This window comes from Tachyglossus aculeatus, chromosome 19 (genome assembly GCF_015852505.1).
Source record: "Tachyglossus aculeatus isolate mTacAcu1 chromosome 19, mTacAcu1.pri, whole genome shotgun sequence".
In the NCBI taxonomy this organism is placed as follows: domain Eukaryota; kingdom Metazoa; phylum Chordata; class Mammalia; order Monotremata; family Tachyglossidae; genus Tachyglossus; species Tachyglossus aculeatus.
In genome coordinates, this window is record NC_052084.1 from 14,498,355 (window position 1) to 14,524,782 (window position 26,428).

Consider the following 26,428-nt stretch of genomic DNA (forward strand, 5'->3'; position numbering starts at 1 on the left):
CTGTGGGCAGAGCACTGTGCTAAGCGCTTGGGAAGTCCAAGCTGGCAACATTCATTCATTCAATCGTATTTATTGAGCGCTTACTGTGGGCAGAGCACTGTGCTAAGCGCTTGGGAAGTCCAAGTTGGCAACATTCATTCATTCAATCGTATTTATTGAGTGCTTACTGTGTGCACAGCACTGTGCTAAGTGCTTGGGAAGTCCAAGTTGGCAACATTCATTCATTCAATCGTATTTATTGAGCGCTTACTGTGTGCAGAGCTCTGGACAAAGCGCTTGGGAAGTCCAAGTTGGCAACATTCATTCATTCAATCGTATTTATTGAGCACTTACTGTGTGCAGAGCTCCGGACGAAGCGCTTGGGAAGTCCAAGCTGGCAATATTCATTCATTCAATCGTATTTATTGAGCGCTTACTGTGGGCAGAGCACTGTGCTAAGCGCTTGGGAAGTACAAGTTGGCAACATTCATTCATTCAATCATATTTATTGAGCGCTTACTGTGTGCAGAGCGCTTACTATGTGCAGAGCACTGTACTAAGCGCTTGGGAAGTCCAAGTTGGCAACATATAGAGACGGTCCCTACCCAACAGTGGGCTCACAGTCTAGAAGGGGGAGACAGAGAACAAAACCAAACATATTAACAGAATAAAATAAACAGAAAATATACAAGTAAAATAAATAAATAAATAGAGTAATAAATACGTACAAACATATATACATATATACAGGTGCTGTGGGGAAGGGAAGGAGGTAAGGCGGGGGGGGGGTGGGGAGGGGGAGAACATCTAGAGACGGTCCCTACCCAAGAGTGGGCTCACAGTCTAGAAAGGGGAGACACAGCAAAACAAAACATATTAACAAAATAAAATAAATAGAATATGTACAAATAAAATAGAGTAATAAATATGTACAAACATATATACATATATATGGGTGCTGTGGGGAGGGGAAGGAGGCAAGGTGGGGGGGATGGGGGGAGGAGGGGGAGAGGAAGGAGGGGGCTCAGTGTGGGAAGGCCTCCTGGAGGAGGTGAGCTCTCAGTAGGGCTTGGAAGGGAGGAAGAGAGCTAGCTTGGCGGACGGGCGGAGGGAGGGCATTCCGGGCCAGGGGGAGGATGTGGGCTGGGGGTCGACAGTGGGACAGGCGAGAACGAGGCACTGTTCTAAGTGCTGGGAAGGTTACAAGGTGATCAGGTTGTCCCAAGGGGGGCTCCGTCTTAATCCCCATTTTACAGACAAGGTAACTGAGGCCCAGAGAAGTTAAGTGACTTACCCAAAGTCACACAGCTGACAATTGGCGGAGCGGCATCTGAACCCATGACCTCCGACTCCAAAGCCCGGGCTCTTTCCACTGAGCCATGCAGACATCACCTGACCACATGTTTTGTTTTGTTGTCTGTCACCCCCTTCTAATAATAATGACGGTATTTGTTAAGCGCTTACTATGTGACAAGCACTGTTCCAAGCGCTGGGGAGGTTACAAGGTGATCAGGTTGGCCCGGGGGCGGGCCTCACAGTTTTAATCCCCATTTTACAGATGAGGGAACAGAGGCCCAGAGAAGTGAAGTGACTTGCCCAAAGTCACGCAGCTGACAGTTGGCGGAGCCGGGACTTGAACCCATGACCTCTGACTCCCAAGCCCGGGCTCTTTCCGCTGAGCCACGCTGCTGCTTGAACTTTGAACCCATGACCACCCACGACCTTCTGAGTCCTAGGCCCGTGCCCTGTCTGTTGTTGGGTTGTCCTCCCCCGTGAGCGTAGCACAGTGCTCTGCACACAGTAAGCTCAATAAATACGATTGAATGAATGAATGAATGAAAGGGTGGATTTTAGTGAAGTTAAGGTTGAACCAACAGGATTAGTAACAGACTGAATATGTGGACTGATTGAGAGAGTCAAGAATAACGTTGTTACGGACTTGTTAGATAAGAAGGATGGTGGTGCTGTAGGAAGGTCTTGGGGAGGGCATGGTTGGGATGGGAGGATAAGGAGGTCAGTTTTGGACATGTTAAGTTTGAGGTGACAGCAGGACATCCAGGTAGAGACGTCTTCAAGGCAGGAAGAAATGTGAGACTGCACAGAGGGAGAGAGGTCAGAGCTGGAGTTGTAGATTTGGGCATCATCCGCACACAGGTGGTAGTTGAAGTCACGGGAGTGAATGCACACACAGCACTCGGTGGCCTCAGTTTCCCTCCCCACATGGCCACCTCCCTCCCCCTGCGGCCCGGGTTCCAACTCTTGGCCCTGAACTGGCAACACCTTGGGAGGAAATCCACTAATCAGTGCACGTGCCAGAGACGGGCAGCCTGGGCCCTGCAGCTCAAATAAAAAACAAAAGCAAACTGAACAGAGCTTCTGCTTTGAACTAATTCATGGCAGAACGGGTGCGCCGGCACTTATCTTTGACCTGTGCCTCGTCCTGGTCCCATCCGGCTTCCAGTGGCCACTGGTGGAAGGAACAACGCCCAGGAGTTGTGCGGATCCTCCGTATCCAAGACATCCAGCCTCATTTTCCCCCTTAATTGGTGTTTTGGACAGGGTAGGAGCAGGGGTAGAAAAGAGGCTGGGGTGTCTATGTGCCAGGCACTGTACTAAGCACTGAGGTAGATACAAAATAATCAGGTTGGACACCATGAGCCCTCGTGGGGCTCACAGTCTTAATCCCCATTTTACAGATGAGGTAACAGACACAGAGAAGTGCCTTGCCCAAGGTTATACAGTAGACAAGTGGCAGAGGCGGGATTAGAACCCAGGTCTTTCTCGCCCCACATACCTTAAAATGGCACTGTTCCATGGTGCATTTGATTACAATCAACAGCTTTACTTACCTCTCGATTAGACTATCGCAGCGCACTGAAGGCCCTTCTGTTCTAGCAGAAGTCTTCAAGGTCCTCAAGAAATCACATTCTGTGTGCGCTCATACAGCACGAGTCTCTGAGCGTTGTACAAAGCATTTCGGTCTTAATGTCCAATAGGTTGCCTTCATTTCAGCTTTATCTAGTCTCAGCAAGGGGACTGATAATACAATTTTTAAATTATCCAAGCTTTCGCTTCCTCCTGCGTCCATTAACTGCCACTTGGTTCTGGAAGGGCCGAGGAAAAATGATGACAGTCAAGCAGTCACCTTTCTCATCTGTTAGCAGCTTTGATAAAAGGTTTATAGTTAGGAGGCAGAGGTTGGAGCTAGTGGTTAAAATGCAACTTTTATATTACTTGTGGATTTATTCTAACCAAACTAGTCCCATAACACATCGATAATTAACTGTACTATTCTGAGCACTTTCCAGTTCAAAAATCAATCATATTTACTGAGCGTTTAACTGGGCGCAGAGCACTGTAAGTGCTTGGGAGAGTACAATATAACAGAGTTGGTAGATTTATTCCCCCTTGAACTTTGGGGAGTAAAATTTCTCAGCCCTTGAGGGAGAGAGAGAAAGAGAGACAGACCTTATGTGAAAAAGGAATAAGATTTTACAGTTTTCGTTTATATGGTTTCGTGTAACCTCTTTTCTAAAGTTAGTGATGCCAACATGTAACACATTATGGCAAATACATTACTCTTCATTCTAGAACAGGGCTTTGCACATAGTAAATGCTTAATAAATGCCATCGTCATCATTATTATTATTATTATTATTATGAGGAGTCAGGCTGTCAGCAATGCATCACCAATGATATTTACTGAATGCCTACTGTGTACAGTACACAGTACTAAATGCTTGGGAAAGTACAGTACAACGGCGTTGGTAGACACATTCCCTGCCCACCACAGGCTTAGTGGAAGATATTGGCTGAAACAGAAACAGTGTGCAGTTTCAAACCTCAGTTAAGCCCTGTAGGATCAGGCTCTTTAAAATAAGCAAACAGGATGCAGTATAGGGAACCTGTACGCTTGGTAACATATAAATGATAAAAAATGTGCTGTTCATAAAAGCAAACATGTTTTAATGAAACCAGAGCTTGCTGTGGTTATCACCCTTAAATGCACAAAATTAAATTTGATTAAAGACAAATAGGGAAAGACCGATTTATTTTTCAAAATAACAGATATTTGCATTGGCAAAATCTGAGTGAACCCCTTAAAGCAAAGACACCATCCTACAGAGGGAATATTTGGATTGGTAATACCTGACTGACACACGTGTGCAAAAACGTTGCAAATCCTGTGACTTTCGGGAAAGCTACTGACCGTCGAGGTGCAATTATCTTTGTTCTCTTTCTGAAAAAGCAATGGTCATTTTTAAAAAGATAATACTTGTGCTAAAAATGCTAATATCAATGGGGAAAAGGGAACTCCCAGAGTTCCCATTGAGGAATACACTTTTTAAGAACATCTATAAAGTATATTTGTTCCATATAAATGTTTATCTATATAGATATATATATATACTTTCAAAACCTGAATCCTCTTAAAACCATATTAATTTAAAATATTTTTATCTTAACAAAAACTGACAAGTTAAAGAACAGTTTTAGCAAAACTTGAGTATAAAATTCACTAGAAAATACTGTCCTCTTTATCCAACTTGTTACATAAGATCCTTTGTTTATATACATAGAACACTTTCTTGTAACAAAAGAAACCTTTTTGAATATGCTATACATATTGCTTTCTGATATGTACCAGGTATACTGCATTCTAGGAAAATACAGACAAACATATTAGAGATTATGAAGTCAGACCACTACAGTGCAAACCAGAATAAATTACATCCTGAAATTAAAAGCCATGCAGGTTTGATGCTAAAGACAGAATATAATGAAGGTATAACATGAACCAATCACAACTACTACTTTCAAAAATGTAGGTCTCATATTTATTACATTAATTCTCTTCAAAAATACTCTTCTTTACAATAGAACTCCTAGAAAATATTTACACCTTTCCTCTAATAAAATATAACAGCAGTTAAATATAACTTGAAAATAGGAATGCGTTTTCCCATAAAATATATTTGATAACTTTGTATATACAGGCTTTTCAAAGAGGACTAATTTCACGAGTGAGAACATTTGAAAGTAAACATCAACCATTGTTGAGGACATCCAATATTAGAAAAGTAATTCTGAAAACAAAAGAAAAATATCCAAAACCAGAACATGGCATACATGCAAGGCAGAACTGCTTCGGTTAAAGGGAAAAAAAAAAAAAGAAAAAAAGAAGTAGAAAGTTAAGTGCAATATTTTAATATGGAGTCAATGCTTTAGGTCTAAATTATAATTAAATACCAATTCTGGGATTTGAACCCTCTCATTTAAGTGGAATTCTTTGGCTACTTCAAATCACAGTCTCTACCAGTACTCTACGGCCTTATTTTACCTCAGAGAGCCAGCTCAAAATCATAAAATGGAGGCACCTGGAACATTTCTAAATTGAAGAAATACGTGAATAGTCAATTTTCAAGTGTTAGATATCCTTCCCTTTCCAAAGACAGAATGTCTTGAATGAACAAAATTCTGGTTAAAGACAAAGCTGGTGACCCACAAGTCCTATCTAAAAACGCCAGGAAATGAAATTCAACTCCAAGTACTCTGAATCAATTCGGACCATTCCCCGTTCAGATATCTTAACCTTAAGATAACTGAAGAACAATAGTTTGGGCAGGCGTTTGCCCAGTTTTGTTGGGCTAAGCCACCTTTGTGGTGATTAAACTGGCCTTGGTTTGAATAACGGACATTTTGATCATTGGCTTTCTACCCTTTTATTTTTCAAACGCAAGTGGGGATGGAAGGGGAGAGGAAAGATGACTTGAAAAATATTTCTTGCGAGTGGATTAACCGAAATAAACTACATTATCGTTCCCTGACTTTCTCAGCTTGCAGTGCGGGTTGCTTGTATGCTGCTGGGCTGTGAGGTGACAATTCACCGTGAGGGTTTCCGTACTGCTGGCCTGCCCATCCAACCCAGGTGTCCTGCTCTAATTCTGCCTGAGGTTACAATCCCCTTGAGCAGGAAAAGCACCCCAATTCCTCAGAGATAGACTGCCTTCAATATGCAGCAGTCAGAAAAATCCATGAAAAAACGATTCACCGTTTTAGGAACTGTAAAATTAAACAGCTCAACTACCTGAACTCCACCAAACCAAGGTGGTCTTCAAAATCTGCCCGTCAAGAAGATGGTGAGGAGTGTCCTTTCATTTCTAACTGCGCAAACTTGAACGGGAAGTAACAGGGATCTATTTTAAAGTAGAAATTTGAAACAAGAGGTCTCCTACTAGAGCTGCTCCTGGGACCACTTCAACACAGCAAAATGCCATTTCCTATTTCAAGCCTCCTTTGACACTTAAGGAATAATGCTTTCCTGTCTGCGGCCCCTTTATTTGAAGAACCTCACTCGAGGACACAAACACTTCACCCTTGGGAAATGTGCTATTCTAGCTCCAGTTACCAGTGAAAGAAATCTCCCCGATACAAATCAGGGCTGGCAATTCTAAAGCTTGGTTTATTTATATGTTGAATAACGACAGTGCATGCATGAACAGAGGTAGGACTCTACCTGCATAGTGTCTAATCCATAAATCCACTGAGCGGGATCTGAAATCTGCTACCTGGGGATTGAAGCAAGCAACATCAAAGATCATCAGCAGTGTTCTGCCAAGGGGCCAGTGTGTAAACTGGTACCTTGTTCAGAGCCCTCATCCTCGAATTCTTGAAAATAGACAGGATTTGCCTCTGCAACTGGATTGATGGCTTTAGTCTGCAGGCCAAAGTGAAAACTTTTTTTTTCGCATTTGGTCAATTTTCCAAAAGATGGATAAGAAGAAAAATACAAGGGCTCAATCCAGGCCGAAGGAGAATCCAGGATTTCCAACTAAGGGGTTGTTTGCAAGCAAAGACACTCTGTGCGATGGGAACTAAGAAATGAGGTCACGCGTTCCTAAGAAAAACAGCACTTGCCTGGCTAAATGTCATCCAAGTCCAAGCCTAAAAATCAACCACATTCTAGGACAGGGAAAGCTTTGGGACAAAGGACGATTCTGAAGACTGAGCCACAAGGTGTTTTCATGAAACATTCGGAAGCAAAATGAAAACGTGACCTCGAGGTTCTCCTTCACTAACTGCCAGGAAAGACCACGTAAGACGTAACCCAGATGAAACACCTCTTAACAAAACTTGTGCCAATTATTTATTATTTCCCCCAAACACAAACGAATCCAAAAAGATAAAAGACTTTTCTCGTCTAGACCTGAATAGAGAACGACCACTTCTTAAACAGAGCGTTTAAAATCGCTGCACTAGAAACTGGCAGTCCAGGTTTCCTGATCAATCAGGGGTGTAACGCGGTATGCCCGCATTGTCTGTGTGAGACAGCTGTGTATTTACAATTCAGTGTCACCTGGAAGTAAATCTGTGTCTTCGTCGTCCAGGAGGAGATCGGTTTCCCCGACTTCGGTCTCTCCCATAACCCCTCCTAACTCTTGAACGACATCATCGTCGAGGATATCGACATCCTCCACGTGTTTAATTAGACTCAAGTGATCCAGGGGAATGAGCCCATGGCCAACGGGCCCAGTAGTCCTGGCAATGGTGGCTGCCATCTGGGCTGCAACGGCAGCTTTCTGCGCTTTTTGCCTTTGCTGTTCTTCCTGCTGCCTGTGAGTTTTCATGTGAGCGTTGCGGCTTTTGATCTTGAAGAACACCCTGAAGTGACAGAGGAAACAGCCTCATCACTTTGGAGTCGGGGCCTGACCGACACTTCTTTCATCACATTTTCCAAATTCCAGTTTATGGTCAAAGCATACCATCGGATTGCAAAATCTTGCCGATGCTGAATAATAATAATAATAATAATAATGATGGCATTTGTTAAGCACTTACTATGTGTAAAGCACTGTTCTAAGTGCTGGGAGGCACTGCACCGTTAACTGTTGTTGGAGGAAAGCAAATCCCCTCCCCTCCACCCCTACAGCTGGAATCGACAAAGTCGAAGCTCTCAATCACTAAACCCAAAGCATTCCATGTAAAACCAAGTTAAAACCCTTTGAGAAGCTAGAGGCCATTTATCTTATTTGCCCAACAGCATTCCACTGTGCAAAACACAACAACGCGGGCAAAATATCTCATTCTTTAGCACTTCCAAAGGCATCTGGAACTCTGAATCCCATTTCTGACTGCAAATGTCACATACTAAGTGATCTTGGGCAAATGTAACACTTCTCTGTTTCAGTTTCTCCCTAAGGTTAAAAAACATAAGTATTTTTGCCCCCATCTCACACATTTCATTTTAGATTCCACGTGATAAAGGTCTTTAAAACCAAGCAAAAAGGCAGAGTGATTAAATCAAAAATCCTAACATAACATAAACTATACCACAGGGAACTTGAGAGGAAACACGAATGATTAAAAATCAAACATTTCAATGGGAGTTTTTCAAGTGCTGAAAATGAGGCAGAACATAACCAAGCTTTCCTTTTTAGGCCTTAAGTCAAAATGACCTTTGTCTCCACCTGCTAGATTCAAACTCTCTAAATTTGTCTAGGCTGATTAAAGGAAAACAATGAAGTAAAATCGGATGGGCAAGACTACCAGGAATAAACAAGCCAACAGTCAAAAGTAAAATCAGATGACTGCAAGCTTAAGGGCAAAGAAGCATGTTTTCTAACTCTATTGTATTCTCTCAAGTGCTTACTTCAATACCCCTTACTCAGGAGGAGCTTAATAAACACCTGTGGATTAAATGATTACTTCAGGCCCCCCAGGCTGCCTTTTATAACAGGTAAAGGTGCTGACTATATTGCATTCTCTTTTCTCAAAAACAACTCTCCTGTTTCCAGTGAAGGGAAAACAATAAAAGATAACATTAATGGGACTAGATCCACCAGCTCTGATTTTAAAAACCTCTGTTCTAACTGGGGGCAAAAGAAACATTTTCATTGAGAGACACTTTATGTTCAAATAGGAGGATTATCGTAAAGGACGACGACTGGCAGTTTCAACCCAGGGAAATAAGACTTAATTGCAACAAGTGGAAGTAATGACAGCTACAACACTGAAATCACCACTTGTAAATACAGGCATCTCTGTTAGACCTGTGAAATTTTATAGTACAATTTGAATACAATGTGATGGAAAAATAGGGGGACATGATGACCAAAACATAGGTGTGAAGTGGGTGTAGCACAACACAGTTCTGCTAAGAATACTTTAAGTTCGTTTTAAGCAGTTGACAGGCTTCCAGGCCAGTACTGCTATCAGTAACTCATTAGTTTTGCAAAGGGAATCTACGGCAGCTACTGTACTTACTGATTCCCGGAGACAGACTTTAAGCAGTTGTCCGACCTGATGAGTGTGTCAGAAGTATCAGAGAAAGGGGGAGACTATTTGGACTGCTTAAAACCAACTTTAGAAGTCTTTTTACGTTTTCTGGGAATCATTAAACAATAGATAGGCTGATGGAGAAAGATCATACAACGACTAAAGCCCCTCGGCTGGCCGGAGGGAGAAAAAATGAGGCCTCGACGCTCTCCTTTATAGGGCTAGATCCATACTGGCTAGCTGTGGTTGTTTCACTCATAGTGGAGCACCTGATCGAATGATCAGCAGGACAGTGGAAAATGTCCTTTCTGATCATGTGCGGAGGAGAAAATGTGGCAGTGCCAGCCGTTCACTCCATGTGTTTTCACTAAGCACCCGGAGGGCATACTCTAGGTGAGTAGAGATTGGGCTTTGGGAAAGGAGAAATGCAGTTCTCACTAACCCCCGTCCTCGGTGGGCACAAAGACCCTGGCAAGTAAGGTTTGGATGCCCGCAGAGTGCCTTTGGAAGAAAAATCCATTCTGCCAGTATCAGAGCCCATTTACTTACCTGCCACATTCCTTACAGGGGAAGATGTTGGTAGGATCCGTCTCCCCGCTAGTTGTACTGTGAGCCGGGGAGCTCTTCACTGAACAGTACCCACTCTGACTCCCTGATTTCTGCTTGGCGGGAAGGACGGCACAGCGAGTTTTGGTCACCTGGTTGGTGCCGCCGTGAATGCGGGCGTGTCCATTTAGGGCCTGCCGGGAGCTGAACACCTGGGGAAGAGAGGCAGGGATGTCACATCGATAATCTGGGATAGGAAACTGGGCTTATTAATGACTCAGTAGAAGCGCTGTAATATTTGCTAGTTAGTAACGCTAGAGTGTACAGAGCTCTATGCAAAACCTCTTTAAGATAAATACGTATTGAAAAAAACACCTCCAGTTGATACTTTTCTGTTGTTTTGACAACTCGCTCTATAAGGTAACCTACAATTGAAAGATTGCTGCCCCAGCACTTAGTACTGTGCTTACCACATAGTACGTGCTTAATAAATACAACTGGTATTGTAAACAAAAGCCTCAACAGTGAGCCTTTTCCTTTCATTTGGAAAGAGGTTTCATGTATGACCTTTAGATTATGTCCTGCTCAGAGGATGGTGTGCCTCAACCATCCTACCAAGGTGTACTACCAAGGCAAGACTATGGTACTGATGAAGTCGAGGGCAACTGCCGTTGGATACTGCAAACTGAATTAGAACAAAATCAGTCTGCATATAATGCCTTTGGGTAACGCTGACCACTTGCAAGAGGCAAAAAAAAAAAGAAAAAAACCAAGACGGTGTCCCTTTCCTGCTACTCTTTGAGTCACTAAAAACTATCACCTTAGTGAACTGACTCCTGCGAAAAAACTGCACTTAGTAATAAGTTGACAGCAAGTGGATAATATAATTGAGAACAACTTTCTGAAAGCATCTGATTGCTAAGCAAATTCCACCAGCAGAAAAATGATTGTAAACCACATCCTACTTATTCCTACATTGCCACTGTGTCACACAACATGAACCCCAGTGGCTGAGTCTGAAGCACCGCAACTTACAAAAACAGAAACAAGCATACGGGGCTTTCCCGGCACTTTCTGCATCTCCATCTTTCAAAACAAAACTCTCGTCTGAATGCAAATCCAGTGAGTTTTTCATTTCAGATTTGCCAGCCTGAAACTGGCATTTGTTTCTTTTCTAATTCTGGTGTACAATTCCCCCAAGCAGAACCCTTGCCAACCCAAAAGAATCTTACTCACATGCATTGTGCAGAATCATAGGAATTCAGAACTGGACAGGGCCAAAAAAGGTGAAGGATTAAGCTAATCAAAACATATAGGTCCCTTCTCTTTGATTAGGGCACTGTGATTTAGTGGAAGGAGCATGGATCTGGGACCCCTTGCCCATGTCCTGCCTCTGGCCAGGAACGCTCTCCCTCCTCAAATCCGACAGACAATTACTCTCCCCCACTTCAGAGCCTTACTGAGGGTGCATCCCCTCCTTTCCTCTTCTCCTACTTCCTTCTGCATCGCCCTGACTTGCTCCCTTTGTTCTTCCCCTCTCCCCGCCCCGCAGCACTTCTGTACATATCTGTAATTTATTTATCTGTATTGATGTCTGTCTTCCCACCTCTAAACTGTAAGCTCATTGTGGACAGGCAGTGTGTCTGTTTACTGTTGTACTGTACTCTCCCAAGTCCTTAGTACGGTGCACATGGTAAGCGCTCAATACATACGACTGAACGAATAAATGAAGGTTAGAAAAACCAACCCCAACTGTGTCATTGGCCTGCTGTGTGATTTGGGGGGCACCGCTTAACCTCTCTGTGCCTCAATTTCCAATGTGGCTCAATGGAACGAGCACGGGCTTTCGAGTCAGAGGTCATGGGTTCAAACCCCGGCTCCGCCAACTGTCCGCTGTGTGACTTTGGGCAAGTCACTTAACTTCTCTGTGCCTCAGTTACCTTATCTGTAAAATGGGGAATGAAGACCGTGAGCCCCCCATGGGACAACCTGATCGCCTTGTAACCTCCCCAGTGCTTAGAACAGTGCTTTGCACATAGTAAGCGCTTAATAAATTATTATTATTATGGGGACAACAAAACCAGCACCTCTGTACCTTTCGGGGGTGTTGCAGGGCTTAAATGAGATAGCTGTTGGGAACGCACTGTGCAAAAATGAAAAGTACTCCATCCAATTGAAGTGCGATTGCTACTTTCATTCTTACTAAATAACTTCAGGAATAGAGATACCACAATGACCTTCAGCAGCCTGGTTCAATATTGTATCTCCCCAAATGGGCCTGACAGTCAAACGTTCCTCCTCGTGTCCAACTGAGCTCACCCCTGTTGCCGCTCACGTGCATTTTCTCTTGTTCCACAGGAACAGTAAAATGCCGTGCGCTGTACAAAATGGAAGCGCCCGGTCTCCGGAGCAGCCGTCTGCTCAGTCCCAGAGTGCCATTGCCAGCTGGGTTCCCCCGCGGCAAGCTGTGGCAACCCTTCCCCGTTGGTACGGCAACAGCACGAGCCTGGGAAGCAGAGGACCCGGAATCTACTCCCGGATCCACCACCTGCCCGTTGCGTGACTGTGGGCAAGGCACTGAACCTCTCCGTGCCTCCGTTTCCTCATCTGCAAAATGGGAATTCCATACCTGTTCTACTTAATCCATGAGCACCTTGTGGGGCAGAGACGACGTCCAACCTGATTCACTTCTGCTGTCCCGGCACTTAATCTGCCGCTTGGCACACAGTAAGTACTTAACAAATACCACAGCTATTATCATTACTGTTATTAAGCCTGCGTTATGGGGAGTTCAGGAAAGAGCTGGGGTGCCGATCGGGTACCAGAGGCCTCAGTACAGCTGTGGCTCCTAGCCCCGAGCCCCACCTGTGAGGACTTTATTCATTTCACTCAATCGTATTTATTGAGTGCTTACTGTGTGCAGAGCACTGTCCTAAGCGCTTGGGAAGTACAAGCTGGCAACATATAGAGACGGTCCTTACCCAACAGTGGGCTCACAGTCTAGGAGGACTTGAACAAGGGACTGCAGAGTAACTGTTTGGGCGGCACGGAGTGCCTATGTGAGGGCAAAAAAGATGCACAGTCCAGAATGGTACCAGTCTGCAGGCGCCATCACCAACAACGGGTGATTATTCACCTGCGAAATGGGGGGTCAGTACTTGGGCCCCTTATGAGACAGGGACTGTGTCTGACCTGATTAACTTGCATCTACCCCAGCCCTTAAAACAGTGCTTGACCCACAGCAAACACTTAAATACCACTGAAAACCGACGGACCTGAACCCAGCCCCACTTGGCCCCCTCGCTCTTTCCCCACTCTCTTCCTGGGACCGCACGGGAACAGCTCTGGGGGCGGGAACCAGGAAAAATCCACAGTTTCGGTGTTGGTCAGGAGCTTCCAACTCTCCCTGGTTTGGCCTGCCTGCCTTCTCCCGGACTCACCTGGCCGAAGGGGAGGACCAGCCCCATCTGAGTCCCAGGTAGCCCAGCTTTCTAGGGCCCGGGCAGAAACAGGGCCAAGGGGAGACTCCTTCCAGCCCACTGTTCCCCCAGGGAAGCCACGTACCGCACCGCAGTTGGGCATTTCACAGATAAATGAAACTGAAGGATGCATGAGGCTCTGAAGTGGAGGCAGTTCCATGGGGGCAACGAGGGGTATGGGAGGTGGCTCGGGAGATTTCTGCATCTCACTCTCATCTTTTGTCGATTTTCTCTCTTCTTCCAGGTCATCCTCTTCCTCTAAATCCTCCTCTTCTCCACTAGTCTGGAAGGGGAAATAACAAAAAAGACAGGGAGCGAAACTGTTATTTTTCACTGAAGATGAAAACTGTTACTGACCAAGCAAAGCAGGACAACGGTGAGGAGGGCGGGCTGGGGGGAGAAAAGACAGAAGAGCGACAATGGGAGGAATGAGAAGAGACCAAGTCACACAAATTGGTTCTCCCATCCAAGGTAACATTAAGCTTTAGGAGATACAATGGGAGGAATGAGAAGAGACGAGGACACACAAATTGGTTTTCCCATCCAAGGTAACATTAAGCTTTAGGAGATTTTGCCATAGGCCTTTTGGGGGAAATGGATCCGTCTCCGCCTCCTCCGTCTCCTCCACACTGGTTCCAGAGCAGGAGAAACCTGGGTCCTGGATAGCCTACGGTCTAAGTCTTTCTTTCCCTTGGGATTTTGCGCCGCTGGCTGGTCCGCTGAGCACCCAGGAACTGATTTTCCCGCCTGGCCCGGAATACCCAGCCAAGAACACCGCTGAGGAGTCCTGCTCCTTTTAGCATCTGACTTTCACACTCCGAGCAGGATGAAGAAAGATCCGAAGAACACTTCCTAAGACAACAATTTCTAGTTGAGGGCAGGTGCTGCTCAACATCCACCCAGGAGCCAGGAGAGCCAGGAGGGTGAAGAAAAATGGGGATGCGAACCAGAAAGAGAAAGCTATCAGTCTGGAAAAACTCAGATGCTCTCATAAACCACCCGGAGAAGAACTGTCAGGAGTGACTGATCTAAAGTAGCTGGGAAGAGGATGGCTCTATTTGTGCACAGACTTCGGAGACATCCCAAGAGGCAGAGCCAAACGGTGTCAGGTACGGCCCAAGTTGCAAACACAATATCCCCAAGGTGGGGAAGGCGGGTGAGGAGGCAGGATGGCCACCTGTGTCCCGAGAGGAGGGAAGGAAACAAATACTCACGTCGTCCACCCAGCCTGAGAGTACTGCAGTACCCCAAGTTTAGCCAACCTGGGGTACCTGCAGCTAAGGTTGCTTGGTCTACGGGTGCCGACTGAGTACGGATACTAAATCCAGTGCCCGCACAAGTCTCCGTACTTGGGCCTACCTCAACTCTCAAAGGATTACAAGAACGTGTCTAAAACTGGCATTTTACAGAGTGACTGCTGACAAGACGCAGAAATCCTCTCGCTAGTTTAGTAGGCATTCCCGGAAATGCTCTTCAGTTACTAGCTGCCTTGGGACACCGGGTCTGAAGGAGAAGCAGCAGACCCTCAGTGGTATGCGCTGAGCAATTACTGTGTGCAGGGTAGTATACTAGGCATTTGGGAACTACAGGTGAACCCCACGAATCGTATTTCACATGTTCCTGGAAAATGTAGGCAGAAGCCATTGCATCGTGGGATATATTTCCAAAAGATTGGATTGTAGATTTATGGGCAGGGAACATGCCTATCAACTCTGTTGCAGTGTACTCTTCTGAGTGCCCAGTGCAATGCTCTGCACATAGTGTGCACTCAATGAATATCACTGGCTGACTGTCAATCTCCTGATCCTGACCTGATGGTCAATCCCGACAGGTATGTAAAAAATACCCTGGGGATTCCGTCCCTCTCCCACCTTACCCCTCCCCCTTCAGTTATTCCTAGAGACCTTGCTGACCCCCAGGCACCCTGATTTGATCCCCTCCTGCTCCTGTCTCCCCAGGTACTGTCACCTGCTACCGGGGTCCCCACCCTGGTGGTCGGGCACTGGGTCGTGGCCTTGAGTTCTGTACGACTGGACTGCCCCGCTGCCCTCAGTCAGGCTCCGATCTCTCTCCCCCAGGGCCCAGGTTCCACAGACTCGGCAGTCGCTCCCCTGGGTCCCTGCTTGGCCGGTGGATCCCCCCACTTGCACAGAAATTCCCCAACCCCCTACTGTAACCACCTTCAATCCCTCTCCCTTCCCTACCCTCCCGAGGCTGCAAGGATTAACAACTCCTCCGCACCACCCCAACCCCCCATGCAGCTCCGGGCCTGCTGCTACAGACCAACAGGAGTTGGGAGTGAGGTTCGTTTATTAGAAAGTCCTAAGGACCTCGGGCTTTTTTGTTTTGTTTAAATGAAGAGGATTGTGGACTTAAGCGCTTAGTACAGTGCTCTGCACATAGTAAGCGCTCAATAAATATGATTGATGATTGTGGGGGGACTGGTGAGGGAGGGGCCAAGAGCAAGGCAGAGCAGGAACTGAGCAACACGAGGGGAGGGGCTGGGGAGGGAATTGAGTTCCCTGTAGCAAATGGACATAAGGTTTCACGGGCCTTTCGGATTCCTGGACTACGTCAGCAATTAGTGCCGGATTTTATGCCTCGTGGGTATGCCTGTATTCAATAAAAGTAGAAGACATGGATCTGCACGTGAGGAGCTTACAATCACTTTACCTTTCCTCCCCCTCTCCTGTAGTCTGTGATTTCCATTTCTATTTCCTGCCTTCAAGGCAAAGCACACAGAAACCCCAGAAAGCAGGTGCTGGTTAGGTACAGAGGGTGACCAGCTCACCTTGCCACGGATTATTCATTTGATCAGTCCTGCTCTGTATAGCGGTCTCGCAAAGTTCCTCATTTCAGGGCGTGTTCCGCATAGAAATAATTAAAATTCCTTTGCTGAAAAGAAGGGCAGAACGTTTTTCCCTCCGATGACTGTGCACTCTTCAGGGCGGGGACTAGGGTAGTGGTAATAGCATTTACTGAAACTCCCCCTCTCCGCCCCCTCAACCCCAAGTGCAGTGCACCATTCAAATGCTTGAGAATCAGTGTCACTTCGTGAAAAGAGCACAAGCCAAGGCACTGGAGGACCTGGGTTCTAATTCCAACACCCCCAACTTGACTGCTGTGTAACTTTAGGCAAGTCACTTAACATCTCCCAAGGCATACTTTCTCATCTGTAAAACAGGGATGAAATACCTGCTCTCCCCTCTACTTAGATTGTCCCATGAGGGACAAGGATTGGCTCTGACCTGATTATCTTGTAATCTACCCAGACTTAGTCCAATGCCTGGCACAGAGTAAACACAAATAACTCCATTATTATTACTATTACTGGCATCATTATTATTACAGTGACATGTTCCCTGCCCCCAGGAAGCTTACACTCTAATGTGCGACACAGACATTAGAAAGAGTCATCGATATTGTCATCACGCCATTCCCTAAACCTGGAGCTCCTTCCCATTTCTTATCTGACATACCACTGCTCTCTCTATCTTTAAAGTCTTTCTGAAATCGCGTTTCCAAGAAGCCTTCCCATTTCGTCTGTGATCTTCCCAGGTTACACCCACCTAACTGGCACTCTGACACTGCACCACCGATGCACCGCACCACGGATACGCTCACGGAGCCACTAATACTTTTTTTCTGTTTAATGGTATTTGTAAAATGCTTCCTATGTGTCATGCACTATTCTAAGAGCTGGGTTAGATACAAGGTGATCAGATATCTTAACCAGGTCTCACAGCCCCCGCCCCATATGGGGCTCGCAATCTAAACTGGAGGGAGGAGGATTTCGTTCCTATTTTACAGATGAGGTCACTGAGGCACTGAGAAGTTAAGTGACTTTGTCCCAAGTCACATAACAAACAATTGGCAGAGCCAGGTTTAGAAAACCCAGGTCCTCTGACTCACAAGCCTGTGTGTATCCCAAACTTCCATATGTAGCCTACCTAGCCTGTTATTTAAACGGAAATTCACATACATATCCACTTTTTCTTCTTCCTCCTGTCTGTATATTTTTACCATCTGTCTCCCACTACGATTAAAACTCCTTGATGGCAGAGATAAAGGCGGCAGAGATTATGAGAAGCAGCATGGCCTAGTGGATAGAGCACGGTGGTGGAAGTCAGAAGGCCATTGGTTCTAATCCCGGCTCTAGCCACTTGTCTGCTGTGTGACTTTGGACAAGTCACTTCACTTCTCTGGGCCTCAGTTCCCTCCTCTGTAAACCGAGGGTTAAGACTGTGAACCCCACGTGGGACAGGGACTGTGACCAACCCGATTATCTTCTAACTGCCCCAGCGCTTAGATCAGTGCCTGGCGCACAGTAAGCGCTTAACAAATACCATAATTATTATTATTATCACATACAGTGGACTGCACATAGGGTGCTCCTTCTACATTATTGAGCTGAAATCAGTTTAAGTGGGAAAAATACATGATAAGGTAATAAACACGAGTTTGAGGGAGAAGCGTGAAAGGGTTGTGTTGGTGTAGAGGGCGGGACAGGACTGAGAAACAGTTGTCTGCGGACCAAAGTCCCTCAAACCATTTCCTCTGGGCTGTGAAAGCCAAGAGGCAGTGTGATCAGTGTGATCTGACCACTGGGCTAAGAGTGTGACTAAGGAGGGAGTCTGAAAACAGGTTTTTACCAACATCCTGCCACCCTGTCGGACTTCGCTGTGCCCTCTGCCGCCGCTTCCCTCCCACCCCAAAATATTCAAAGGCTGATTCCCCACTGCCCGAAGACTGCATTTCGCGGGGGTGATGTTAGGCAGAGTTGTTACTACGATGATTACGGCACTTGTTTAGCCCTTACTCTGTGCCGAGCCCGAGTCGTGTCGGGGTTTGGGTGGGGGGCCAATTTCTGGAGCCCAAATGCCACTGTGGAGCGGTGGGAATGTGAAAGTGTACGGTGCAGTCTCGGTTCTCTCCAGGCCAGAGGGAGATTCCCCTGACCTCCTGACTTCTGGGAAGCACAGCCTATTCCTGCCTGACTCGGGGGAAGGGGTGTGGCCGTGAGTAGGCATTTGCTGAAAGGCGCGGGCAAGGCTCTCTCGGGAGGAAGGCTCCTTTCTTGCTGTAATCTGAATCGTTGGTGAGTTTTAACCCACACCTACTTTAATTTGAAAAAACAGTCACTTAAAAAGAGACTTTCTTGGTCACCTTTTCTGGCTCTTCCTCTGCCTCCCAATCTCTAAATGTGGGGGTGGCCTCAAGCGTCAGTTCTGGATCCCTTCTCTTTTTAATCTGCATTTACTCCCTTGGGGGGCTCATTCACACCCACAAATTTAACAACCACCTTGAGGTGGAGGAATCTTAAATCGACTTCATTGGCCCTGACCTCTTTCCTTCTCTGCAGTCCTCTATGTCCTCCTGCCTCTAGCACATCCCTACATGGATGTTTCACTTGCACCTCAAACTCAACCTCTCCACAACTGAACTCGTCATCTTCCTTCCCAAATCCTCCCCTTCTCCTAAGTTTCCCATTACCACTGACAAACACCATAACCCTTCTGGGTTCTCCAGCCCGCCACCTTCGTGTTATCCTTGACTCTTCTTGCCCAACCGCCACAATGTTGGTGCAAACCGCTGTCATATCCCGACTCGACTACTGCATCTGCCTCCTCACAGATCATCCCGCCTCCAGCCCTTCTCAATTCTCCCGTCCACACCAAACTATACTCTGCTGCCCAGATGATTTGTTCTAAAGCATTGTTTTGCATACATCTCCCCATTCCACAAGAGCTGCCAATGGTTGCCCATCGACAGCTGGCTTTAAGGCCCTCAATCAGCTATCTCCCTACTATTTACCCTGGTTCTTCTTCTCCAACACCTCAACTCACACACTTGGCCCCTCCAAAGCCAACGTACTCACTGCGCCTCATTCTCATCTCTCTTGCCGCTGATACCCTCCCTTCTACTCTCCCCTTTCACATCCAACAGACGCACTGCTCTCCCCATTTTTGAGGCCCTTGAGAAATCCCATCTCCCCCAGAAGGCCTTCCCTAATTAATCTCTCATGCTCCCACGCTATTTCCCTGCCAAACTGCTAATTCAGAACTTCCGTCTCTCCTGAGCGCTTAGGGACTCACCAACTCCACCCCTGCCCCTTTGAACATATCTTTAAACTCTGTGGCTTCCCTCCATTTGTAATTTATCTTTGTGTCTGCCACTCTCACTAGACTGGCAGGTCCTTGAGGACAGGGACTGTGTCTACTAACTCTTTGCAGTCTCCCAAGTGCTTAGTACAGTGCTCTGCAGAATAAGCACTGTATTTATTGAGTAATAAATCCCACTGATTGACAGCACTAATTTGTTGTAGGGCCTGGATACTATGAGCAAGGTCTTTCATTCTTTCGAATCATATTGATTTACTTGCCTTGCTTTTCTTTTCTCTCTCTCTCTCTCTCACTGTCTCCCACTCTCTCCCCTACCACCTCCCCAACTGTGCAGTCCCCGGCGTCCCCCACCTCTGTCAACCATCTCTCTGTGCAGCCACTAAACCGTAGGGCAATACTGGGTCAAGAAATTTCAGGCCAAGCGGGTCAGCCCCTTTCATTTTAGTTTTTAAGTGCCAATTCTCTAGACTGCTCCTCCACCATCAGCAGCACCCTAAATGGCAACACCATTGGAGGCGATGGCTTATTGGCGAAGAAACGACCATCACATTTTTCCTCGCTTTGCCCACTTTTTCCTTAAGGTATTTGTTAAGCACTTACTGCGTGTCGAGCACTCTTCTAAGCACTGGGTAGACACAAGTTAACCGAGTCACACACAGTCCCTGTCCCACATGGGGCTCTCAGTGAGTAGAAGGGAGAACAGAGAAGTTCAGGTCACACAGACAAGTGCGTGCCGGAGCCGAGATTAGAACCCAGGATAGACTCCCAAGCTCATGCTCATTCCATCAGGCTATGCAGCTTCCATTTCCTGACGAGCAACTGGCTTCGGGGGTGTTTAAATGATTACCGTACATGTTGCTATTTCCAGGGGCCCTGAAAGGTGACTTGAGTTACCACCTTGGCCTTCAATCAAGATTTTCTTGTTTTTGCAGGTTTGAGTCATCTTTCCACATAAGCTTTTTATTATTCCCAAACTCACAGGCCATTACTTTTAGGGTGTTGACACTTCCGGCCCAGCCCCGCACCAAGTTCACTTTGCATATGGGCCAAAATGGTTACACACGTGCTCCGGGTTTGCTCTCTCCGTTCCGGGCCCCTTTCCCACGAGTCTGCAGGGGCTCAGGAAATTCCCTCCCTACCTGTTCTCCCCCCACTCCGCTCTTCCGTCCCTAGCATCTTCTCTCTTCAGCTCCTTCCCGAACTGAGCCCCAGCTTCTGGGAGACTTGGATCGGGGAGGGGTGCACTCCAGGAGGAGCCTTAGCCCAGAACTCGCCTCATCCCCTCCATGGTCCCGTCAGTCATCTTACTTGGGCTACCAGGTTACGGATCAGAGCGTGAAGCTGGTGTGAGTCATCATCCCCATAAACAAGTTAAAGCACACATCCCGTTGGTAGAAAGTCCAGAATGGAGACTGATATTCCCGGCACTGAATGTCAACAGCTGGGAGCTGTGTGGCCTAGTGGAAAGAGCATGCGCTGGGGAGTCAAAGGACTTGGGTTCTAATCCCGGCTCTGCCGACTGCTTGCTGTGTGACCTTGGGGAAATCAATCAATCAATCGTTTTTATTGAGCGCTTACTGTGTGCAGAGCACTGTACTAAGCGCTTGGGAAGTACAAGTTGTCAACATATAGAGACAGTCCCTATCCAACAGTGGGCTCATAGTCTAAAAGGGGGAGACAGAGAACAAAACCAAACATACTAACAAAATAAAATAAATAGAATAGAAATGTACAAGTCACTGTGTCTCAATTCCCTCAACCACAAAATGGGGTTTAAATACTGTTCTCCCTCCTACTTAGACTGAGCCCCATTCGGGACTGTTTCTGACCTAACAGCGCTTAGAACTGTATCTGACACACGGTAAGTGCTCAATAAGTACCATAAAAAAACAGCAATTCACTCTCCCTCCCTCGTTTCATTCATGTACAAAACCAATATACTGTTTTACAAAAAGCATGAAAAGGGGACTTTCACTGACAAATAAAGGGTAAAGAGAGGCAAACAGAAAATGGAAAATGACAGCAATTACCATAAACGCAGACCTGCGGTTTGGCCGATTTATGTGTAATACACTGAAATGCAGACCTATTTTAAGACACAGTACACCTTCACTACCCAGAGAATCCGTACACTACCCACACTACCGACCTTTCCCCCGAACAAATCTCTTAGCAGACCGACGGATAATTATGAAACATGAGTCCCTGACTTGCCCAGGGTCACACAGCAGACATGTGGGGGAGCCGGGATTAGAACCCATGACCTCTGACTCCCAAGCACATGCTCTCTCCACTGAGCCATGCTGCTTCTCTGGTTTCAGTAGTACTGGGTGTAGAGCACTGTACTAAATGCTGGGAAACAATACACAGGTGGGAATTAGACAGTCTAATTAGCAGTGGCGCTTCTCCCAATAGAAAGTAAGTGCTGGTCAAGAGCAAGGGACAGCTGGCAGATTTGCTTGGGAGAAATGACGAGCCCAAGAGGAGAGCAGAAAAGTGCAAAGGAGCCAGCTAACGGAGCACCTCCGAAGTAATGGTTAGGAGTCTATGTTTTATATGAGAAGTAAGGGGGAACCACTGGGAACTTTTGATGATGGGCATGATGTGCTCTGACCGAAATTTTGGAAAGATAAAAAGGGCAACTGTACGTAAGACAGACGAGGGAAAAGGCTAGATGCAGGGAGCTCGGTATAGTGGCTGTCATATTAGCGTAACTGGGAGATGACAAAGGGGAGGAACCAGGTGGTGGCTGAAGTAGGAGAGGGAGAGGCAGATCTGCAAAATATTAATGAAGAACCACCAGCTTAATTAAAGGCCATCAGCTGGGGAATACCTTTGGGGAGGAGTTGGGTTTTCTCCCCTTTCTGCTCCCTACCAAGGGTGTCGAGCCCAAGGCTCTGCCCACAGCGGGCAATCCATCAGTTCCGTTGATCAGCTGACCCCACGGGAGAAAGGGTGTTCCAAGTCGTGGTGGAGAGATCCCTGTCATGCTAGGTCTGGGAAATACAAGCTTTCTAGTATCTCCAGTGGCCCAGCCTTACTCCTGGAAAAAGTCTGTGGTTGCACTCACCACGCAGTCATCTCTGATTTCTGCCAGGCGTGTCCGGTGCTTCCGTCCCAAGCGCATAATCTTCTTCCACGTGTAGTAATACTCCACACACTGGGCCACCGTCTTAGACTTCACCTGAGATTGAGGAGCACAAAACAGCGGTCTCAGGCTGGCCACTTCTCCTATTGAGCACTTGCTCTCGGGAGTTGCTTTTTTTAAAATGGTATTTGTTTTAAATACTCACTATGTGCCAGGCACTGTACTAAGCGCCGAGGTACTATACTAAGGGCTGACAGTGAGAAAAGGTTCTAGGAAGACCAAAGGGAAACCTCTGCATTTAGAGGGGAAAAGAAATGGCCCAGAACTTCAAGGAGAAGGAGTGGTGCAGTGTGGGTCCCACAGCTTTCTCGGGGCGGGACACCCTGCTCACCTTTTTTAGCCCTGGCCAATGCAGGCGACCTGCATGTACAGAACCCGGCCCCCACATCTAAGCAGACATAACCGCTCCGTGGAATGGGGTGTACCGCTTGATTACACTGTATCACCCCAAGATAGCTTTTTCTTAAACGGTACTTGTGAAGCGCTTACTATGTGCCAGGCACTGTAAGAAGCACCAGGGTAGATAAAAACTAATCAGGTCCATGTCCCACACAGAGCTTACAGTCTTTAATCCCCATTCTGCAGATGAGGTAACTGGCAGAGAGAAGTTAAGCGATTTGCCCAAGGTCACACAGCTGACTAGTGGTGGAGTTTGCATTAGAACCCAGGTCCTTCTGACTGGCAGGCCTACCCACTAGGCAGGCTGCTCAGATCAGATCTTCTATTCACCGCCTCAGATCCATCCCAGAGCTGAACCCCCAGTTATTAAAATAAGGGGTCTGGCTATAAAGGATGTTTACCTCTTCAGCACCTCCCTTGAGTCGTCTTTTATCCTCTGCAGGTTCCCTCTATTCAGGCTTGGTGATTTAGGGGAACCCAGTGGATTTCGGGGACTTCAGCCCACACCGTATATGTGGGAGTACTGTGGGTGGGCACGGCAGAAACCCAGACCCTGGGTCCCAGCTCCCACCCCCCCGACACTTGGCACTTTGGGCTCTAAAGGATTGGAAGGAAGAGGGGAAAGGAAGGAGGATGTCTAAATCCAACTCCCATCTGGCTTTCAGGTTTTCTGGCCCCCTGCCACAAACCTACCGGGTTTGGGACTATAAAACTGACTTTCATAAAGACCAGCTTTGACCATCATCTCCCAGAAGCACCCAGAGTTAATGCTCTTTATGCTCATAACAATACGGTTATTAACGCACAAACAGAGAATCTGACTCCAAGAAGCATAACAAATCCTTGTGAGGGTTAACCCTGCCCTCCAACGACACTAATAATCACAAGCTCAGGGGAGCAGTTAAGTAGAGTTCATGTCACACATTCCTCTTTTGAGTACAGGAAGTGATTATGGGAAGTCAAAATGGGTCAGGAGAAAATTTCTGGACAGAATCTGTGCTAATAGCTGGAAAAAAGTACACTTAAAATCGACTTGCAAAAATGTATACGCCTAACAATATGGACGCTGGCTCTAACTCTGTCTTGAAAATACATAGGAGGCAATATGATGGAAATCAGCCTCAACAATGAAATTCCTGCTCTAGGTAAAGGACAGTCGCTTTAGACGAGAAATTATTTGCAAATACTGTTGTTCCCCACATATCCATAATTGTTCCCCACGTTTCTGCATAATTGTTGTGACCCCAAAATGCGAGAAAATAACTGGAGGATGAGAAAAGGGGGAGAAGGAAAAAAACGGAAAAGTAAAGCAGGGGAGAAGGGAAGAGGGAAGTAAGAGAGCACTTACTTCCCTTGTACTCTCCTGAGGTGGCCTGAGCCCATATCCATGGTGTACTGACCTTGATTTTATTTCTACCCTGATGCGCACCACTATCACTAATTAAAAAAACATAACTTCCATTTCCTCCTCAAAAATCAGAGGGTGACGATTATGTGGTGGAGGCAACTATGTGAATAAATAGAGAGCAGTGACTTGTACTCTACTGTCTGTGGACTGCGGGAACTTAGGAGGCGGTTGTGGGTGAGAGGGAGAGAAGCGTGGGGCGCGGGATGTGGTGGACATGCTTTTTGGTAAACTTAATTGGCTTTTCAGAGATTTTTCCCTGGGGTAATGGATCCATGGGGAAAGTTCCAAAGAAGCAACTTGACCTTTACCAAAATCCATGGATATCCCCAGGCTGTCGGCCTTCAAGGACTTGGAGGAAGTCAGTGTCTACCAGGTAACAAGGACAGTCAAAGGCTTCAAAGCTGGCCTTTATAGAAGCTAATCTTTTAGTCCCAAACCCAGTAGGCCTATGGCAGGGGGCCAAAAAACCTCAGTGCCAGATGGGAGCTGGATTTAGACATCTCCCTTTCTTTCCCTTCTCCCTTCCAACCCTTTAGAGCCCAGAGTGCCAAGTGTTTGGGGGTGGAGGCTGTGGCCCAGGGTCTGCGTTTCTGCTGTGCCCACCCAAACTACTCCCACATATACAGTGTGGGATGAAGTCCCAGAAGTCCGCAACAACAGAGCACACGTGTACGGCAGCTCCCCGGGAACGTGAGGCAGAGACCCTCTCTTATCCCAGCAAATCCTGCTCCAGCCGGGCTGGCCCCGGATGAAGGTTTTCCACCTGTACAGGGAATGACGGTTATCATGGTGACAAGAGCATGGGCTGCTTCTCCCCTAACCTTATGCTTGACCAAAATGAAAGTACAAGAGGAGTCAGGACAGATGGTCCCAGGCCCCTGGAAGCTCGAATTTCTCCACTGCACAAGGAAACCTAGGGCCGGTTCCCTCGTAAAAAGTTCGAACCCCATCTCTCCACAGATTCAAATATTGCCCACCTGCAAATATCCAGAAATCAGGGAGAAATCAGGGTGAGTATAACCGTGCACCATTCAGTATTTTGAAAAACATCTTCCAAATATGGGAGAGAACCAGAAAGAACTTCTTACCATCTTTTGTACAAAAATAAAGTCCTTGCTGTAAGTGGCTAGTGCTTTGCTGAACAGCTTTCTTTCTAAGGACGTCCATTTGTCCGATCCTAAAACGAAACACAAACCGTAGATGAACAACCTGGGTATCTTCAGCCCACCAGGTATCTCGATATTCCTTTTTAAATTGAGGTTAAAGGACACCTGGGAGACCACAGAACCCAGGCACTCGGGGATGGCCAGACAAACGCGACCCACTGTCAGAATCATCAGCGTCACCACCACAGTCGTGTTTGTGCCTGTCTGGAGGAGGAAGTGCTGTGTTGGGTTCTGAGCAAAAGAAGTATGCAATGTTCCCGACCCTTAAAACAGATATACAGGTCTATGTAATTAAATCTGTTACTCTTTATAATGGATATTTTTACTCTCCCGGAAAATTATCCAAAAAAAGGCTTCCTAAAACTTCAATTCCTGGTGGGACTGAGTGGCTAAGTGCCCCCAATAATTAATGAAAATTGTGGCTTTTGCTAAGCGCTTACTATGTGCCAAGCATTGTACTAAGGGCCGGGGTAGATGCAAGATTATCGGGTCCCTCATGAGGCTCACAGTCAAAGTAGAAGGGAGAACAGGTATTGAATCCCCTTTTTACAGATGAGGGAACGAAGGCACGGAGAAGCTCAGCGACTTGCCCCAAGTCACACAGCAAGTAAGTGATGGAGTCAGAATTAGAACCCAGGTCTTTGAGTTCAGGTCTGTGCTCTTTCCACTAGGTCATGCTGCTTCTCTGTTGTGACTGCGCCACATTTCAGTCCGACAAAGCGCCCAGCTGCAAAAATCTCCAGCACGGGATGGCAGCCTCATGTGGGGCAGATGCTGCCGTGTGCCAGTAATGCTGTCTGCCCTTGGGGCGGCAGCGGGGTGGAGGGCGCAGACGGACAACCTGAGGGGGCAACTGTTCTGCTGGGATTGGGAGCGAAGAGGGGAAAGAGTGAGTGAGTGAACAC

The 26,428-nt window shown here is 46.7% G+C and overlaps 1 protein-coding gene across 2 annotated transcripts in view; it reads right to left on the reverse strand.

Annotated features, from left to right (window-relative positions):
- Positions 1-4,794: 4,794 nt before the first annotated feature.
- The window catches only part of TRERF1 (transcriptional regulating factor 1), a 37,678-nt gene continuing 16,044 nt past the window's right edge, over positions 4,795-26,428 (reverse strand). For both annotated transcript variants that reach the window (XM_038761128.1, XM_038761127.1), the window contains exons 11-15: positions 25,446-25,534; positions 22,473-22,586; positions 13,366-13,563; positions 9,805-10,013; positions 4,795-7,641 (exon numbers count right to left, since the gene is read on the reverse strand). In XM_038761128.1, coding sequence (XP_038617056.1) covers positions 7,320-7,641; positions 9,805-10,013; positions 13,366-13,563; positions 22,473-22,586; positions 25,446-25,534 — 932 coding nt within the window. In that variant the 3' untranslated portion in view covers positions 4,795-7,319. The remainder of the gene's footprint in view (positions 7,642-9,804; positions 10,014-13,365; positions 13,564-22,472; positions 22,587-25,445; positions 25,535-26,428) is intronic.